General features: G+C 32.1%; 1 protein-coding gene across 3 annotated transcripts in view; it reads left to right on the top strand.

The window, feature by feature from the left end:
* Positions 1 to 19996, top strand: part of KIAA1468 (KIAA1468 ortholog) — a 124393-nt gene that overhangs the window by 27387 nt on the left and 77010 nt on the right. For all 3 annotated transcript variants that reach the window (XM_011953599.1, XM_011953600.1, XM_011953601.1), the window contains exons 3-10: positions 6409 to 6480; positions 6591 to 6646; positions 6755 to 6868; positions 12739 to 12942; positions 13048 to 13139; positions 13752 to 14045; positions 16620 to 16695; positions 17711 to 17806. In XM_011953599.1, coding sequence (XP_011808989.1) covers positions 6409 to 6480; positions 6591 to 6646; positions 6755 to 6868; positions 12739 to 12942; positions 13048 to 13139; positions 13752 to 14045; positions 16620 to 16695; positions 17711 to 17806 — 1004 coding nt within the window. The remainder of the gene's footprint in view (positions 1 to 6408; positions 6481 to 6590; positions 6647 to 6754; positions 6869 to 12738; positions 12943 to 13047; positions 13140 to 13751; positions 14046 to 16619; positions 16696 to 17710; positions 17807 to 19996) is intronic.

Below are 19996 nucleotides of genomic sequence, written 5' to 3'. Positions count from 1 at the left end.
GCTTACTGCTTGCACCCTCTGGAGCTGCACTACAAGCCTCACTTGGACCTGCTGGAGCCGTAGATGGAGTGGCCAAGGAGTACTGCACCAGAATGCAGGGAGCAGAGTTTTGAGGTGGCTTTGAGCAGTAAAACCACAGAGGGTACCCTGGTCCTGCCTTCCAAAACTACTCTACCCACCTAGAACTCTGGGACTGTGATAGGAGGGACAGCCTGAAAGAGCTCTGCAATGCCTTCAAGATCTTTCTCCCATTGTCTTGATGTCTTACCTGGCTTCCTTCTACTCATATCCTTAGCAAATGGCCACTTACCACACTTGGTTTGTTCTCTGAACATACCTTTTCAATCTTTACATGGACAGGCTGCAAATTTTTCAAATCTTTCCACTATTTTAATTGTAAATTCCATCTCCCAATGATTTAATTTTGAAGCTTCTATGAGTTAAAGTGTTAGAATATCTCATTTGAAATCTACCCAAGTTGGCAGAAACTCTGAAATAAGCTTCTGTAGGGTAACAGAATAAACTGTGTCTGTTACTATGATATGAGGGGAAAAGAAGAAGAATGAAGAGACATCTAAGAACAAACATCTGTATTCTTTTCCTATACCAATGCTGGGTAGAAGGAGCTTGTGGATAACACACTAATGAGTCTGTTTACCCACCTGGCAAATGAAAGGTGTCCTCTAACCCTTAATCAGGTGTTAATTTATGAGACAGATACTAGATTTGCTTTCAGCATCATTCTTACCACCTTTCTCATAGATTTAAAAGTCGGGTTATTTTTTCACATCTGCACACATATTCCTTCAAAGAGGAAGGGATCTCTAAAGGAACAAATGTTTATTAAGCACTTACTGCATGTCAGGTACTATGCTAGGTGCTTTATATAAAATATTTTATTTAGTCTTGTTAGGAATGCTGCAAAATAGGTCATTTTTAGGTTTATAGTTTCTATAAGCCTAGAAAACTAATGCTTATACCAAGGTTGAGAAATTTACCCGGTAGCTTACAATTAGTAAGGGGCATGATCAGGATGTATCACATAGAGGTTTTATTCCAGAGCCCACAATAGATCTCTTAGTACCAGGCTGTAGCTCTGACCCATCTGTATATTCATGTGGATAGAATATTCTTGTCTTTCTTATATGAAACTATTTCACAGAGCCATTTTCTTAGAAAAGAAGTAAAATTTTAAAAACTTTTTATTTTAGCTATTTTCCATTTCTCAATTTATTTTCTATATGAAGTATACGTTTTTATGTAAAATGATTTAAGTAGTAGCAGACATTGAACCAAAATGAGTTTAATATAGGTGATTTTTCATTTTAGGTAAAAGCCTTTCTCTATGTTATTAAACAAAACTACTGTACTTAGCACATATACAATGTACCTCTTCAATTTCTAGTTTTCTTAAAGGTAACAAGAGACATCTGCGTTCTAAATATCAAGATAGCCATTATTTAACTTATTTTAGGCATTTCGAGCATCTGCTATGTCTTAGGTACTGTGTGTTAGGTTTCTATATAGACATACAAGATAGATAATGTTTCTGCTCTTCAGGAATTTGTCTGAAATATGTCTGTATCTGTCATACAGATACAAGTTCAGTATATTGGAAATGGTAATAGAGACCTTGTTGATTTTAGAACCCCCCTATATTCCTGTTTCAGGTTCACAAGATCTATCTTTTAGCATCAGAGCCCTTACTTTATTTGTTCTCACATCTCTATTACTGAATTACTTCCCTAGTTAACACCTTAACTCTGTTTTGAGATGTAGAGAACTAGAACTATGCTTTCTGATTTGTAGGCAAAGACACTCCTGAATGCTGGTAAGATCAGTTAATGTTTCAGACAAGTATTGGAATGTCCATTCATACTCAGCAAGTATTTGCTGATTGCCTTCTCTATAGTTCAAGCATTATGCTACTCTAGGAACATCAGTCAACAGTACAGACATATGAAGCCTTTAGGAAGCTTACATAATCTAGTAGACATTCTAAAATGGTCTTTAGATTTTTGCTCTGGGATCATCTGTCCCTGTCTCCTGGATTAGAAGTAGCCTTCTCATTTCTTAGGTAATGGCCTGGCAGCATCCATATCCAGCCTTATCAGAATTAAATAAGCCTATTTGGCTTCTAATTTGATGTTTCTCCCTAGGTACAGATAAATCTTTTCCTTCCTCTTAGCAGTACATTTTGATTTTCTTGATTTAAACCATACCTAAATCTTATTTCATAATTTTGTTGGATTTAAAATAGGATAGGTGCTCCAACAAGGCTGTAAAGAAGATAAATAGCGTTTTGAAAATAGATTTCTTGTTATTCGTCACCATGAAATTAAAATAGGTTCAGAGAGAAAAAAAGAATACATCATTGTGGTGGGTGGTTATATTTAATCTAAAAATACAAGTGATTATATGTTCATTAAATTTTTGTGGGCTGGAGAAGGAGGGTTTTATCTTTACTTTAGATTAACATTTCCAAAAGTGTATTTCATGAGAATGTTCGTTTCATAGGGGAAAAACAAAAGTGGGAAAAAGAAACAGAATTTTGTGGTCATATAAGTTTAGAAAATCATGGTTTTCTGCATAATTTGTCAGGGTCTTTAGGGTTTTAGGTTATTGTAATAATTTATATATTAAGTCATAAAGGTCTGAACTATGACAATTGCAGAGACAGTTTAGATAATGCTTATTTAGGGAGTTATTAAAGGTTGGAATCAGTATGGCTTAGACATTTAATTGGTGTGAGAATAAGGGTAAGGAATAAGTGAATAGTCATCTGCAGGTTTCCCATTTGGCCAACTGGGTAAATAATGGTGCCATTATTGGAGAGACTGCAGGGGAACCAGGTTTGAAAGGAAGATGATGAGATCCATTTAGATAAGATTGAACTAGTAATTTATGAGACATTCAAGTGGGCATGTCCAGGAGATAACTGGGTAGGTCTTTGTCTTGTGAAAATATTTTTTTAAATTTTGGAGTCTTCAGAGTACTTGTGAAACTTAAAACCACAAGAGTGAAAGTCATTCCAGTGGAGTGTGTAAATTAAGAAAATGGCTAAGGATGATACATTGATAAACACCAACTTTGAGATGAGTGATAGAAGAACTCAAGCAGAAAGAACAATAACGGGAAGAATTTTATTTTAATGCTGTGGGAAAGAGGATACTTTGTTCCCACCAAGTTGAGTATAGAAAAACAAATATCTACAAACTATGGGGATTGCATCTTGCTTTCACTTATTTATTGCTAAGTCATCCCTAACAGTACTAAGTTTCTCAAGTCTATAATTGGCAGGAAGAATTTTCTAAACCTAGTAGAGGTGATGATAGTACTGCCTTAGGACTTCTGTATTATTTTAGGGATGGGATTTTATTCTAACTCATATTCTTACAAAAACTGAAAAGAGAATTTTTTCTTTTCCTACAACTGTTCTTGGATACTAAAATAAGTATTAAAAATGGGGAAGTGTTATTTCATATCACCTTATAGTCAGGAGAAAATTCTGACTTGAAAGAAGACAATTTTACATAGCAAAGTAGATGACTCAGACCTATTGATTGGAGCTCATCAATAATGAACTAGAATGGGAATGAAAAACTACTTCTTCAGACCAGTGTTATGGAAAAGATCTTTTAAAATACAGCAATATTTTGAATGTGAGCCAAAAAGAACTAAGTCTAGCAAGCATTTCAAGATAATATTAGTGATGAATTGAGTTGGACAACAAAGTATTGATATTTTATTTCTACTTTGAAATTTCACATTTCACCTTTGGTGTCTCCACATAGTTGTACATCTCATAAGTCATGAAAGCGTAACCTTTAAGCACTCAAGTACCTCTAATATACTACAGTATTATCCATTGCAGCTTGAGAAATAACTGTTTCAACTAATCTAGAGTTGCTATACTGACTTTTAAGTGTTAACTGTTTTGGTAAGATTATAATATGTGATGTTTATATACATCTACATCTTTGCAGTTATTACTTTAGTTCTAGTAAAATCGTATTCAGCAGAGTTGGACTAGTAGAATGAGCCTCTTGGTTGTTCATTCCTGCAGCATTTTTAATAAACATACATATCCTCAAACATTTTTAGGAAGAATTACAATATTTTAAAAGTATTTGCAAGGTTGTTTGGCACAGTGTCTCTCTTTACAGGATAATTAATTTTTAGCTTTAATGTTAATAAAGAAGATACATTCATGTATCTGTATATATAACACTGCTATTAACCTTTCTTTTGAAACTTTCTCATGTAACTGCAATTACTTGATCATGTTATGCCTTTATAGAAATGTGCTATAGATTCAAACATATGCCTTTGTCTTTTAAAGTCTATATTGTATATTAAGAAACATGCAGCAGAGTGAATTCATATTGATAAGTACTATCTTTTCAAAGCATTGGTAACTTCTAATGACATTTGGCAATATATATGTAGATGTGCATACAAATATAAATTCTTGCCGTCTGACATGGGTTTTTCTGGCTTTCTGTGCCTTAATCATTCAGTGTTTTACTCTTGGTCACCTAAACTTTCACCAGTTGCATTTTGAGTTTTTTCCCAGTTGTGTTTTAACCAGTTTTTTTTTTTTTTTTTTTTTTTTTTGTATCATTCTGGTGTAGGGCACTTCTGATCTGCAATTGTTCTGTAATGTCTTAGAAAATTTTAAGTGATATCAAAAGCATGATATATGTATTTATTTTATTTAAGATACAGTTAGGTATTTTTAAATCAAAATCAATTGCCTAGAGTTTTAAAATTTAAAAAAAATTAAAAAAAGTAAACCAACATGCTGTGTGTAAACCTATTCTGTACTTACCTTACACACTGAATGTGTCCAGTCTTACTTCGTTGCAACTCTAAGAGTTTCCGGAAGTGTAAATGTTAAGGAAAATGTTTAACTTTGTTGCACAGAAGTATTTGCAGATCAGCATTGCTGACTACCAAAAAACATATAGTAACATACAATGTCATCTGATTTTTAGTGGTGCTTCCATGTTGCTGCAGTTAAATTCTGTGCATCAAAATAATTGGCCTTTGTGTACTAGATGTGATTCAGTTACATCTTGTTTTTATTGAAAATGTGCAAACTGAGTGAATCCTAATTTTTCCATATATTTTTATAGCCATGGCTCTGATAACATCTCATTTGGCATCTTTTTTCTGTGTATTAGTCAGTTAGGAAAAAATTTCATCTTTAAGATGAAACCTTAAGTTCCAGTTTTTATGCAGAATGATTTAACTACTATAATTTCTTAATATTCATTTGTGGCAAAGATCACTTAATTTTCCCAGAGCTTTACTTCTCGGAAATATATATTTTTTTCAAGTCTAACCTTGGCTTTTTCTTCAGCACAGTAATTACACATTTTAAGAAAAATCCCCAGTTGAGACACACATAGTTAAATCTCACTCGTGATGAAACATTTTAAAGAGCTTATTAAAATGTTTCTCAATATTCATATTTATGACATAATCACTATGTGATAATAGGAGAAATTATGAGTTTCACTGGTACCTCTTAACATGAACAAATTTATTAGAAGAGTTATCAGAAACTTTGAAATTCTACTTAGTCCTACTCAGTATCCTTAGAAAACTATACTTTTAGAAATGTACACATTCATTTGCTGTAGAATTATCTTAATTAGAAATTAAAAGTGAAACTATTTCTTTCCTGTGGCTCTAAATGAAAAATAAAACCCTTTGGGTTTTGGGTTTTTATTACTTTTTTGATATGTGTTTGACATATCTATGTTTGTTTTTAGAAAACATACTCTTGTTTGTAGAAAAATATATAGGCATCATGACATTTGTTAAATATTTAAACCATAGTCCTTCAACATCCTAACAAAGGGATCTATTCACTAACGTTTCTGTACGTTGATTTATAACATTATTCTAGACAACGCATTTTAAGTTAACTTTTGTAAAAAAAAAAAAAAAAAATCCTAAGTTTTCTCTTTTTAAGAATATTTGCTTGGGCTTCATCTAATTTTTACCTTATCCCCTAAAACTACGTCACCTGAACACATCCATTACATTTCTTACCTAGACTGAATAAAGCAGAAGTACCCAGATTATTAATATTTTTATTTATTTAAACGAGAGTATGCCATAGATTTTATTTTTAAATAGAGCTATTCCTTGTCAGACAGCTAGAACATTGGATAATAACCCCCTGAATTCTACTAAAACTATGGAAAACATTCACCAGTTTGCTTGCAAATCAACTCTGCTGCATGCGTTCACAAGTTTCATAAAGATTGCATGCTTTCTGTTTTCAATACAAATTGTATTTTTTTTTCACACCCATCCTTGCTTTTTATTTTTTAATTTTTGTTTCCCTTTTCTTGGTTGGATGCCTTTGTGTGTTTATTCCAAATCCCTGTCCAGTCCTGGAGTTTGAACTACGGAAAGCCAAGGAGACCATTCAGGCCCTCCGAGCCAACCTGACAAAGGCCGCAGGTGGTGTACATAAAACTTTTTTGAGACTTTTCAACTTTGACAATGTAGAAGTAGCAGAGATATTTTAAAATGTAAAATAGTAAAATAGTATTTATGTTTTTTTCCACCAGAACATGAAGTTCCTTTACAGGAACGAAAAAATTACAAATCAAGTCCTGAAATTCAGGTGAGTGATGGAAGACAAATATAAAATTATCTTACACATAAAATGGTAACATAAATATTGAAGGAGGAAAACTTATGATTTCCTGTTTGCCTCTTATTTTGCTTCCAGGAGCCAATCAAACCTCTTGAAAAGAGAGCTCTAAACTTCTTAGTCAATGAATTTTTATTAAAGAATAACTACAAGCTTACATCAATAACCTTTTCAGATGAAAACGATGATCAGGTAAAATTACTTTTTATTTTTACAATAATTTTTTTTTACACTTATAATTCACTTTTTCTTGTACATAGTTTCTTTTTTTTTTTTTTGTAAGTTATTATATAGTAAAATTCTACAAGGCTAGTTACCAGAAACAGCAGTCTCTTGCCTACCTAGTCTATTAATTCTGTTAGCTTACAGATTTTATTCTTTCCCTGTTGCTTTCTACATAAAGACTTTTCATTCTTTCTAGATTCCTTTTTACCACTCCTCAGGGACTATATAGTCCACCCATTTTTGCATATATTCATAAAGTATGATATGAATATGCTTTTTAAAGACATATACTTGATGGTATAGGTTATTGTATACTTATAAATCCAGTTTAACTATAAACCTCCTCAATTGCACTGTAACAATTAAAATGTTAGATAAATATATGACAGTATTGAAGAGAGTATATGGTAAATGAGAGTGAGAAAATCAGCTGTGTCTCTGTGAATAGGGGCCAATTTTAGAACTTTATTATTGTTATTATTTTCCTGATAAAATCTTTTAAGCAAAAAAGATGTCTTATTTTAGTGTCACCTCTCAAATGGAATATTTTGACTTCTTAGTGCTAATGGATCGGTTTGAATCTTGTACCTTAAAAAAGTAAATGCCAGCAAATTTATTATGTAGGAATCTGAAGGCCATGATTTTAAATCAAGATTATTCTGTTGGTTCGTAAAATCTCCTATAGATCCTTTAGCAAAAATAGAAATTTTCTTAGTAAGATAGTTCAGTTCTCTCCTCAGTTATTAGAATATATTTGGCAAAATTAAATGCAATAAATATCTAGTTATTTTTTATGCAATGTTAGTATCACTGAACATGTGCTATGTAAAAGACATTAAACTAATATTTAACTAACATGAGTATTACGCAATGCTATACTCTGGTTGTAGTTTGGGTTAATTGTGTTTTTTAAAAGATCAACTAAACAGTGAATAGGAAAGATTCTGAATGTGTGAGAAACATTGAGAGGTCAAAAAGAACACAGAAAAAGAGGAAAAGAGGAGCAAAAACTAGATGGAATATATAGAAAATAGATAATAAAATGGTTAGATTAAAACCTAGCTCTATCAGTATTCCCTGTAAATGTAAACGATTAGTCCTTCTCGAATAAAAATCAGAAATTAGAGATGTCAACAAAGCTCTCTCAGTAATTAATAGAACGAGTCAACAGAAAATCATTTAGGATGTAGAAGACTTGTGCTACGTTATCAACCAATTGGGCATAATTACAATTTATAAAATACTTCATCCTTCAACAGTGAATACATACCCTTTTTAAATTCAAATGGTTCACTTACAAAGGTAGACCATATTATGGGTTATAAAACAAGTCTTAAGATGGTGAAATTAAACTAGCAATTAGTAACAAAGTTATTTCCAAATAACGCGTGAGTTAGAAAAGAAATTAAAAGGGAAATCATAAAGTATTTTGAACTGAGTGAAGATGAAAACAAAACATATCAAAATTTGTGGGATATAACTAAAATAGCACTTAGAGGGAAATTCATAGCACTAAATGTCTATACAAGAAAAGAAAACATTTCAAATCAGTGAAATCAAGTTCTGCCTTAAGAAACTAAAAAAAGAAAACCAAGTGAAACCCAAAGTAAGTAGAAGAAAGGAAATAATAAAGATGATAGCACAAGTGGATACAGGCAGCAGAAAACAATAGAGAAAAAGTAAATAACAAACAAGTAGTCCTTTGAGAAGATCAGTAAAATTGATAAACCTCTTGCCTAACTGATTAAGAAAAAAAGAGAAGATACAAATTACCAAAATCAACAATGAGCAAGGTTACATCACTACAGATTTTACTTATATTAAAATAATAATAAAAGAATGTTATGAACAACTTTTCTTGTAAGAAGACAACTGCCAAAACACACTCAAGAAGAAATAGGTTATTTGAAGGGCTTTAATATTTATTAAATAAATAAAATCTGTAGTTAAAAATAATCCTACAAAGAAAACTCCAGGTCTGGATGGCTTCACTTGCGAATTTGACCAAACATTGAAGGAAGAAGTAAACAAACTCTTCTAGAAATTAAATGTAAGGGAATATCTCCTAACTCATTCAATGAGACCAGCATACTTCTGATATCAAAACCAGAGAAAGACACTGCAAACAAAAAAAATTACAGACTCATTTCCTTTATGAATATAGATATAGAAATTATACATAACATTTTAGCAAATCAAATTAAACAAAATGTTAAAAGGAAAATTCATTATGACCAAATGAGGTTTATCCCAGGAATATAAGGTTGAGTTCATATCCAAAAATCAGTCATCATAATTCATCATATTAAAAAGAAAATAATATAATCATCTGAGAAGATGCAGAAAAGGCATTTGACTCAATCCAATATCCATTCTCTTTTAAAACTTTAAAGAAATTAGAAATAGAGGGACATTTCCCCAACTGATAGAGGACATTTATAGAAAGCCTATCACTAACATCATTCTTTTTTTTTCTTTTTTTTTTTTTAATTATTATACTTTAAGTTCTAGGGTACATGCGCACAATGTGCAGGTTTGATACATAGGTAAACATGTGCCATGTTGGTTTGCTGCACCCATCACCTCGTCATTTACATTAGGCATTTCTCCTAACGCTATCCCTCCCTCAGCTCCTCATGCCCCGACAGGCCCTGGTGTGTGATATTCCCCACCCTGTGTCCAAGTGATCTCATTGTTCAATTCCCACCTATGAATGAGAACATGCAGTGCTTGATTTTCTGTGCTTGTGATAGTTTGCTGAGAATGATGATTTCCAGCTTCATCCATGTCCCTGAAAAGGACATGAACTCATCCTTTTTTATGACTGCATAGTATCCCACACTGGCATCATTCTTAATGATGAAAGATGAAGACAAAAACAAGAACATTTATTCGCACTACTTCTATTCACGTCATACTGAAGATTCTAGCTAGTGCAATAAGGCAAGAAAAAGTAATTCAAGCGCACGTTTTGGAAAGGAAGAAATAACAATCCTTATTCACCAATGACATGATCTTATGTATAGAAAATCCTATAGACTCTCCAAAAAAGGTACAAAAACTAAGTGATTTTAGCAAGGTTGTAGGAAACAAGGTAAGTATACAAAAACCTATTGTATGTTATGTTAGCAACAACCAATTGGAAATCAAATTTTTAAAATATCATGTTCAATAGTATTAAAAAATAGGAAATAATATAGGAATAAATCTGACAGCTTCTACACTGAAAACTACTTAACATGCTGAGATAAATTAAGGAGACTTAAATGAAGAGATATTGTGCTCACGGACCAGAAAACCCAACATTGTCAAGGTAACAGTTTTGATTTGTATTTTCAGTGAAATCTAAATCTCACTTCTCACTGGCATTTTTGTGGAAAGTAATGAATTTTTTCTAAAATTCATATGAAAAGGAAACAGCGAAACAACTTTAATAAAGAAAAACAAATTTGGAAGACCTAAACTACCTGGCTTCAAGTCTTAAAAGATACTATAGTAAAGACAGTGTCATACTGGTATATAGACAAATAAATTGATGAAACAGAATAGAGTCCAGAGATGGACTTACACATAGATGATCTGTTGAATTCTGACAAAATGCAAAATACCTTCCATACAGAAAGGGTAGTCTTTTTTTTAACAAATGGTAATGGAACCATTTGCCCAAAACAAATAAACATCAAACCATATCATATATAAAAATTAACTCAAAATGGAGCATATACTTAAATATAGATCCTAAAAAGCTATAAGGCTTCTAGAGGAAAACAGGAAAAAAAATCACTGCAGGCTTGGAAGATAGGTAAAAGATTTATTAGATATGACACAAAAAGTATGATGTTCTCTGTCTGATTTGCTCTCATCAAAATCAATAACTTCTGCTCTTTGGAAGCCACTTTTAAGTGATTGAGAAGACCGAGAGGGTGAAAATATTGCAAGTAACATATCTGATAAAGGAGTTATATCCAAAATTTATAAAGAACACTCTACACTTAATAATAGAAAATTAATCCATTTTTTAAAAGAATGGACAAAAAATTTAAACAGGTGCTTCACCAAGGAAGTTATATGGATGGAAAATAAGCACGTGAAAAAGATTCTCAACATTTGTATTCATTAGAGAAATGCAAATTCAATCACACTGAGATACCACAACACATTAATTGGAATGTTTAGCTAAGACTGTATGAAGTTTTGGCAAGGATAATGGAGCCACTAGAAATTATTTCTAGTTCTAAGCTCAAGGTAGATACGTCTTAAATTTTGGATGAATGATAGATAAATGGACATTTGAATTATGTGTGATGTTCATTTAATAAGTTTTTTTTTTTTTTAGCTAAAAGTTGTTTAGTTCTTGTTGTGGGCCAAGCACTGTGTTAAGGCTTTTATATGCATTTAATTTATCCTTACAAAAACGCTTAGAAGTAATAAATATTTTACCCATTTTACAGATGACCAGTTTAAGCCTCCCTCAAATTAATTTGTAACAGTGATAGTGGAGAAAGATACAAATTTCATACTTCATGTGGTTTTCTCTAAAGCCCCCCACTTGTAATACTCATATCTGCCTCAGGTTTAGTCCTCAATAATAGCTATCTCATTGTTCAAATAAACCATCAAAGGAATAAGAATATCACATTTAGAATGTTCAAATTAGTATGTCAATTTCTCATGGAGGTTCTCATAGGTTATAATATATCAAATTAGTACTAAATTGTGATATAGTAGAGGAAGATAGAATGGTGAGACAATGTATTTACATGCAGTTGATTGCTCAGCAACTTTATAAAGCTCTTCTGAAGATCTTTGTCTATAGAATGCTTAAGTTGCTATGCTTTTTTCTACTTTTAATAAAACTGTGTTAGAGTTAATAAAACTGTTGAACATGTTTTAATACACAACAAAGAGTAGCTATTTAAATTCTGAAAATTGCCAGAAGCATTTGTAATAATACGAATTATATTCAAACATTCATAGCAAGAAGACATGCAGATTAAATTGTTTCCTTGCCCACTAGAGATTACACTAATGTATTAAGTTGGAGTAAAAAAGGAAGAACAAAATTGATTTCTTTGAGTTTACTTATAACCTATAAATAATAGATACAATTTATGTACTGAGACGTCCTTAATCTAGATATGTTTTATGATGTCATGCAAATATTTGAGCATGTTTTATGAGCTTAAAGTTATTATAAAACAAAGTAAAAGGAGTTTATATTTTTAAGAGATATAATAAAAAATTGTGTAACATTTTGATACCTAAGACAATTAAACCTATTTATCTAGAAGCTGAGGAAACTTACAAGAATAATATTGGATAGTGGAAAGTATAAAATAAATTTAAGAATGTTATTTACTAACTTGGAACATACACTTTGATATTATAACAAAATTATGATTATGTTGGGTTTTCAATATATTCACAGAAGATGACTGTGGTGGCTCACACCTGTAATCTCAACACTTTGGGAGGCCAAAGTGGGAGGATTACGTAAAGCAAGGTGTTTGAGACCATCCTGGGCAACAAAGCAAGACCCCATCTCTACCAAAAAAAATGTTTCTTACTTGGTTCGGCATGGTGGCGGGTGTTTGTGGTTTCAGCTACTTGGGAGGCTGAGGTGGGAGGCTCACTTGAGCCCAGGAGTTTGAGGCTACAGTGAGCTGTCTATGATTGTGCCACTGTACTCCAGCCTGCATGACACAGCAGGACCCTGTCTAAAAAACAAAACAACACAAAAACAAAAGCAAGGTATTAGCAATAATAATATGGATTTCAAAAATGCAAGATAAAATTTCCTCGAAGATTTTTTTATGTTATCATTTTTTATCTTTTAGGATTTTGAATTATGGGATGATGTAGGATTAAACATTCCAAAACCTCCAGACTTATTGCAACTCTACCGAGATTTTGGAAATCATCAAGTCACTGGAAAAGATCGTGTAGATGTGGCCAGTGGAGTAGAAGAAGATGAGTTAGAGGCCCTTACACCAATTATAAGCAACCTTCCTCCAACTCTTGAAACTCCCCAGCCTGCAGAGGTGAGATATAGCAACTAATTAGTCAAGTCCACAAAAAGTATTTAAACTATGTAAAAGCATACAGTGAGATCTTGAGTTTCTGTTTTTCTCCTGTTTTGATTTTAGAACTCCATGTTAGTTCAGAAATTAGAAGATAAAATTAGTTTGTTAAATAGTGAGAAGTGGTCATTGATGGAACAAATCAGAAGACTTAAAAGGTAAGTACTTGATCATCATTCCTAAAAATCCTCTTAAGGTGTTTAAAGGTATTGGCAAGTTATGCAAATATAGGAAACAATATTCCAGTTGTAAGGCATAATTGCTTCACATTTTAATACTTCTAAAAGAAAGTTTTATAATTGTTTAATATATTTAAAATAGTAATAGGTCTTTTTTCCCAAAACAAGTTAGTAAATCAATATGGTGATCTTACAATCAATTGTGTCTTGACACTAAGAAATAAGATATTTTGATCTGTCCTTCATTAGTTGTACATATTTCCCATTCATTATTCCGTTTAGTTCTTATAATAATTCTGTGGGTTTGAGGGAGTTATCCCCAGTTTGCAAATGAATAAAAGAAATTTAAGTGCCAATCAAAAGCAGGGTTTTTAAGGCCATTTTTATGCTTCATTCTTGAGTTTATAGCTACATTTTTAGGTATATTAAGCATCAATGAATATTGCATAAAAAAGATTTATCACTTGCCAACCATTTGCTACTAATACTTTTAAATATACTTTTAAAACATTAAACCCATTATGAGATTTATGCTAGTTTTCAAAAATACAGTTGTCCTCTGGTGATTTCTCTTAATTTCTCTTTCTACAGTGAAATGGACTTCCTCAAAAATGAACACTTTGCCATCCCAGCAGTTTGTGACTCTGTTCAGCCTTCTTTGGATCAGTTGCCCCACAAAGACTCTGAGAATAGTGGACAGCATCCAGATGTAAATAGTTCAGACAAGGGGAAAAACACAGACATCCATCTTTCAATATCAGATGAAGCTGATTCCACTATTCCTAAAGAGAATTCCCCAAATTCATTCCCCAGGAGAGAAAGAGAAGGAATGCCACCTTCTTCTCCATCAAGTAAAAACACAGTTCATTTTGATAAACCCAATAGGTTAGTATGCCTCCTATATTTTGAAATGCATCTTTCAGCTATTTAGTGTGTGTCAAACGGGAAGAGCTACTGTTTTTATTTAAACTGCTTTTTGTAGATCAAATATATGAATTTTTATATTTGACATGAACTTAACACATAGCAAAGTAGTTGTCACAAGAAAAGTCACAAAATTATTAGTTACTAAATTAAATTAAATCAAAAAGGAATTACCCATCAATGGGCTAGGTTCTATCTTAGCTAAGTACTTAAACCCGTAACTAATATGTTATTACTGTGTGCTACAAACACTTACCCAGTGCTTTTTTCTCTATCCTGTAGTCATTATCAGACTCAGAGGAATATTTTGGTGCTGCATAGTTGCCTGTGTTAAAGAAGGAATAATTTTTGCTCCTAGTTTTTTGTTTTTTGTTTTTTTTTTGTCTGTGTCTGCCTCCATTACAAATATTATATCATTAGTATTCTTTTAATTCATATGTTTAATTTATATTGGGTTACAGAACTCACAGATGACAAAAACCATGGTCCCTGTACTTTGTGATTATGTTTCTTAGTGGAGGGGACAAAATATAATTTTAAAACTCTTAGATTGTAATTAAAAAATACTTTTAAGAAAGGAATATTACTGAGCTCTTTTTATATGTCACACAGAATTCTCAATGCTTTATGTATATTAACTCATTTAATTCTTATGGTGCATTTTCAGCCACAAGGTCATACTTCATTTCCTATTAAATAGAGAGATGTTATGCCTACTATGAGCATGTAATAGAAAAGCACGACTAATTTGCTTCAGACTTATAGGTCCTCATTATTACTAAGAAGTATTGGATTTTTATTTAAGTAAAGCTTTTCACTCATGAACTACAACTTTTTCTGTGTATAGTAGGGGTGTGTGTGTGTGCGTGTCTGTCTGTCTATGCTGGTCACAGAATTGAAACAGACATGGCCCAAACCTCAAACCTTATAGTATGAGAGAGACAGACAAGCAATAACAGTAAGGTATGAAAAGTAGTATAATAAAATAAGTTCAGCTTGCTTTGGGAACATGTAATCAAGGCACTAACCTAGTCTTCAGAGTAGGAAGGTTTCATAGAAGTGTCATCCAAGATTTGAAAACTATGTAAGAGTTAACAAGCAAAGAGGTAAAAGAATCCCATGTGCACAAACAAAACAGTGCTTTAGGGGAACAAAGAAGGACTTAGTAAGACTTAAGCAAATAATGCTAGTGAAAGGAAGGATAGAAGACAAAGTTGGAGAAATAAGCAAAGTCTAAGAAGTCATGTAAGCTTGCATTAATTCATTGTAGAGGTTGGGACATGATGATATCTAAGCTTTAGAAAGGGTCCTCTGAGCTAGAGGTAATTGGAAGGTAGCAAGACTGGGAGCAAGGAAACTATACGGGTGTATGTGGGAAGAACCCAAGTAAGAAATGATGGAGGCCTGTTCTATATTGAAACATTGGTAATGGGAAGGGAAAGAAGTATATGGATCTGCAAGATTATTAGAAGTTGAAAGACTGAATGGATTTGGGGTGAAAATAAAGGGAAGGAAGCCAGGGACAATGGCATTTGCCTCTAATCCCAGCTACTTAGGAGGCTGAGATGGAAGAATCGCTTGAGCCCAGGAATTCTAGACAGCATGGGCAATACAGCAAGACCCTGTCTCAAAAAAAAGGATCAAGCCTGATTTGAGGTTTCTGACTTGGGCAAGTGGAAGGATTATGGTCCCCCTCTGAGGGAATATGAGAGGAGCATAAAACAGCAAAAGGCTCAAGCTGTGGTACAGTACTCTATAATCATAGAAATTACTGAGCGCCACTTTGTGGTGTATACTAAATAAGCTTTATTATCTAATTATTGGTGTTAGCCTTTTCTTTGCAGATTTAACACATAAAGTACAGCTCATAGTCATAATTTTATGAATAATACTACATAGAGACTGGTAGTGTTTTAGAAATATAATGTTTTAACCTCCTTTATTAAACATAAATAGGCTAATATTTTCAACTGCAAACAGAAACTTTCTTTAAAATGTATCATGAATATTGAATGAGCTGCGCCTCCATTTATCTTTAGACTTATTGTATGTGGTTTTCTAATATTCAGATTTATCATTAGCTATATACACCTGCAAAACTTTAATTCCTCTCAGCAATATACCAGGTCAACCTTTGTATCCACTTTACCTTTCTGTTTATCTTTTTGGGACTATAGAGAATTGGGGTTGGAGAAAGCCCTTACTTCAGATTTTCAAATCAGTTCTATAGTCCTTGATCTACTATACCACTTTAGGTTTGATCCACTAACTCTTTAACTGCCATTTTTTCACATAACATCAAACTACTGCAAGAACACCAGTTACTATTGATTTTTTTTCTCCTAAGTGACCTATATAAGTAAGTTTCTCCAGTGAAGTGTTCTTCAAGTCACTGGTGGCTCAGAAATCTGATTAGCATTTGTGGGGTAGGATTCATGCTGGAATGGAAGTTATAATATGTAACTTAAATTTCTCCTTAAATGTCAATGGTAATTATTTGATATTATCTCTTTTTCATACAACATTTTCTTCTAGGAAATTGTCTCCTGCATTCCATCAAGCACTACTCTCTTTTTGTCGAATGTCAGCAGATAGTCGTTTAGGATACGAGGTAAATTATAACACCTATTTCCACAACTTTTTAAAAACATTCTACTGTTTTTCTTCTTTTTAGTTTCTCTTCTACAGAAGTATCTGTGATAAGGCTATATTTCAAATGCAAATCCATTATTTAAAAGAATGCTGTAAGATATAGTTCCTAAAATTTTTAACTTTTAAGTAAAGTAGTTGATTATTTCTGTTTTTTCTGTTAACATTGAAGTGACCTTTTATAAACTCTGTTTTTAGTAGTATGTCTAATGACAGCGTCTCTTAGATGTAATTCAGAAAACCAACTTAAGTGTACACTGTTTATATATTAATTGTCTACTTAAATTACTCCATTATTTTCATTTCATTAGGAGTGGTTATGTCCAATAGTTGAGTTTATTAGCTTGCATATTAGTTTTTCTCAACTATTTTGTATTTATTTTTGCAGATTGGTCTTGAGGGGGTATTTTATTATTATTGTTTTTTCTTACGTCTGTACTCACTCCTCCTTTTCTAGCTGTTTTGTGTTTCATTTCACTTGACTTCCCATGGGCTTGTGTTCCACAATGTCACTGAGAATATCACAGAGCTACTTAGAGGATGGTTTGGATGCACTCTGGCAATCCTCATTGTAAGACTGGATCACCTTCCGTAGCCTACGCCTTGTATTTCCAAGTTCTTTGTACAGATTATCACTATAGCTAATGGTTGTAGCTTTGTGAGCATCTCTTCATGCACAAAAAGAAACATTGAGTCTGCCCTACTCTTGTGCTATCCCCCCTACTTGTTCCCAGAAATGGAGCCCATTAGGTCTTCTTGGCTTCACCCTTGATTTTAATGGTATTTTAAATCTGTTTCTAGCCCAAAGAAATATTGATGTTGATTGGAGCACTGTTGCTGTTGTTGTTGTTATTATAAGTTAAAATATTGGAATATGTGTGTTTAGAGCAGAGGTGTCAGGACCTAACGAATGAACTTTTCTATATTACTATACACAGAATTTCTCCACTATCATCGTTTATTATTTGGTTTTCTAGGTGTCTCGTATTGCAGATAGTGAAAAAAGCGTTATGTTAATGCTGGGACGCTGCCTGCCACACATTGTTCCCAATGTGCTATTGGCAAAGAGGGAGGTAAGACACAAAAGTATTTTCATCCCAGTAATCCCATCATGTTGTCCATTTTTTGTCATTTTGAAGTTGAGTGTTATATTTTTATTTTCTTAAAGTCTATTACTTGCAATCATATTCTTACTTTTGTGCATGCATCTCTGCTCCTAGAGAATGGTTTTACACCTCTGTCAGGTGAGTTCAGTAAAACTGCATGGTATTCATGTTTTTCCAATTTTGCTTAAAGCATTGTTAGCTTCTGCAGCACTGACTATTACTGTAGGTCCATTTATGTGCCATGAACACTGTCTGGTTTTTACATTACCAGTTAACTAATTATCTGTGCTCTTAGTATGATATGCTTCATATGTCTACAGAAATGGACACTCTTTGTATTGAAAATTAACAGGGATGAATAATATAACACTAGTCATAAATGTACATATAGTTGCTGATTATAAATGTGTTATTATGCTCATTTGGCAATAAATCACATTTCTCTTATGATAGGATAGTTGTCATATTGACTACAACAACTTTTTAAAGTACCTTTTTTTATTTTTCTTACAGTTAACCAGTTATTGACAGATGCTTTAAGTATCCAAAATACATTTGCAAATAATTTGAGTCCACATAGCCTACATTATGATCCATAAACACCATAGGAAGTTATCTTTATGGTTGTATTTATAAATTATTATTAAATATAGTTATATTTAGTCAATAAATGATTAATGGGAAGTTATCTATAATCTCATTTAAATGACAGTGGATGATTTATTTGCAGATAATTTAAATTATTTTATTGAATTCTGTTTTTGAGATAAAATTTTTCATCAAAAAAATTTTATAAAGAATAGATGAAGAATATTTTAGAGTGTATCATGTAACTTTCTATTGTCATTTTCTTAATATTTACCACTGATTTTACTCATAGTTTCTGGGACCTACAGTACATATAGGTACATAATGCATTGGCAAAACCCATTTAAAGCTTATTTTCAATTATCCATTTAGCACAAGAAATTTGTACTGATCCTCAAGAAAACATGTAGAGCTTTAAATTTTTTATCCCCATAGGTATTTTTAATAAAAACAATTAAAAAGATTATTTTTCTACTGATGGCTTTATTTTTACCTAATTATTTTAAAATAGTCATAAGATATTAATAAGTATGGAAAGTCTTATATGTCTTGAAGGATCAGTGTCCAATTTCAGATTGTTTTGCAGTTCTGCCTGGCAGAATGGTGTTTGAGCTTCTTTTCCTTTTTTAGCTTGTAACATAATCCATGTAATGTGTTAATGTTTGCATCCCTTTTACTGTATTTCCTTAATATCATCTTTAGAGTATTACAGAAATCTAATTATTATGAAATTCAGTTTTAGCTTTTTCATTTTAATTTGTCATATTATCATAAAAGACTACCACTAAAATCTGATTGTACTGCATGAAATATTTATAAATTTGCATCATCAGTAATCAGATATGTTATACATACAGATTATATACATATATGCACACATAAAACTGATTTGTGGTATGATGTTTACTTTTCTGGCTGATTTTAAATTTTTTATAATTAAAAATATATAATTTCATGAAAAAGTGATCACCTATCTTTGTTCATTTAATTATTTGTATGTTTTATCAGAAAAGTTGCCATTTATAATAAAATGAAATTGTATTTCCTCAAATTTAAATTGATAAATAATGAAATATGTCTTAGAGTATTTAAAATCAATCCCTAAGCATAAAAGAACAAAACATTTTTTCCTTACATTTCTTGATGTTGAATTACTTTTTAATATTTCACCCCTATTTCTTCTTATAAATCTAAATCTCTCTATGGGGAGACAGAGTTGTTGTTTTTTCATTTTGTTTTGTTTTTTGGGTTTTTTTTATTTGAGGCAGGCTCTAGCGCTGTCACTCAGGCTGGAGTACAGTGGCACAGTCATGGCTCACTATAGCCTCAAACTCCGGGGCTTAAGCATTAAATCTACATTTTTATAAAACTCCTGTGATTGAAGGATTAATATTTTGACTTCTTATTTCTCATGTTTGGTATACTCTTGTCAGCAAAAGCCTTTTTGTTGGTATTTAAATAAAATTTAAATGTTCTTTAGTAAACTGAACATAGTAATATCTTGGCTGATTAAATAAAGCATTAGAAGCAGGGTTTAATGTTTTGATTAATATGTTTACATGGTTTAAC

The sequence above is a fragment of the Colobus angolensis genome, unplaced genomic scaffold (genome assembly GCF_000951035.1).
Source record: "Colobus angolensis palliatus isolate OR3802 unplaced genomic scaffold, Cang.pa_1.0 Scaffold369, whole genome shotgun sequence".
NCBI classification, from domain to species: Eukaryota; Metazoa; Chordata; class Mammalia; order Primates; family Cercopithecidae; genus Colobus; species Colobus angolensis.
Note: the sequence above shows the minus strand (reverse complement) of the source record. Positions and strands in the feature narration are given on the sequence as shown.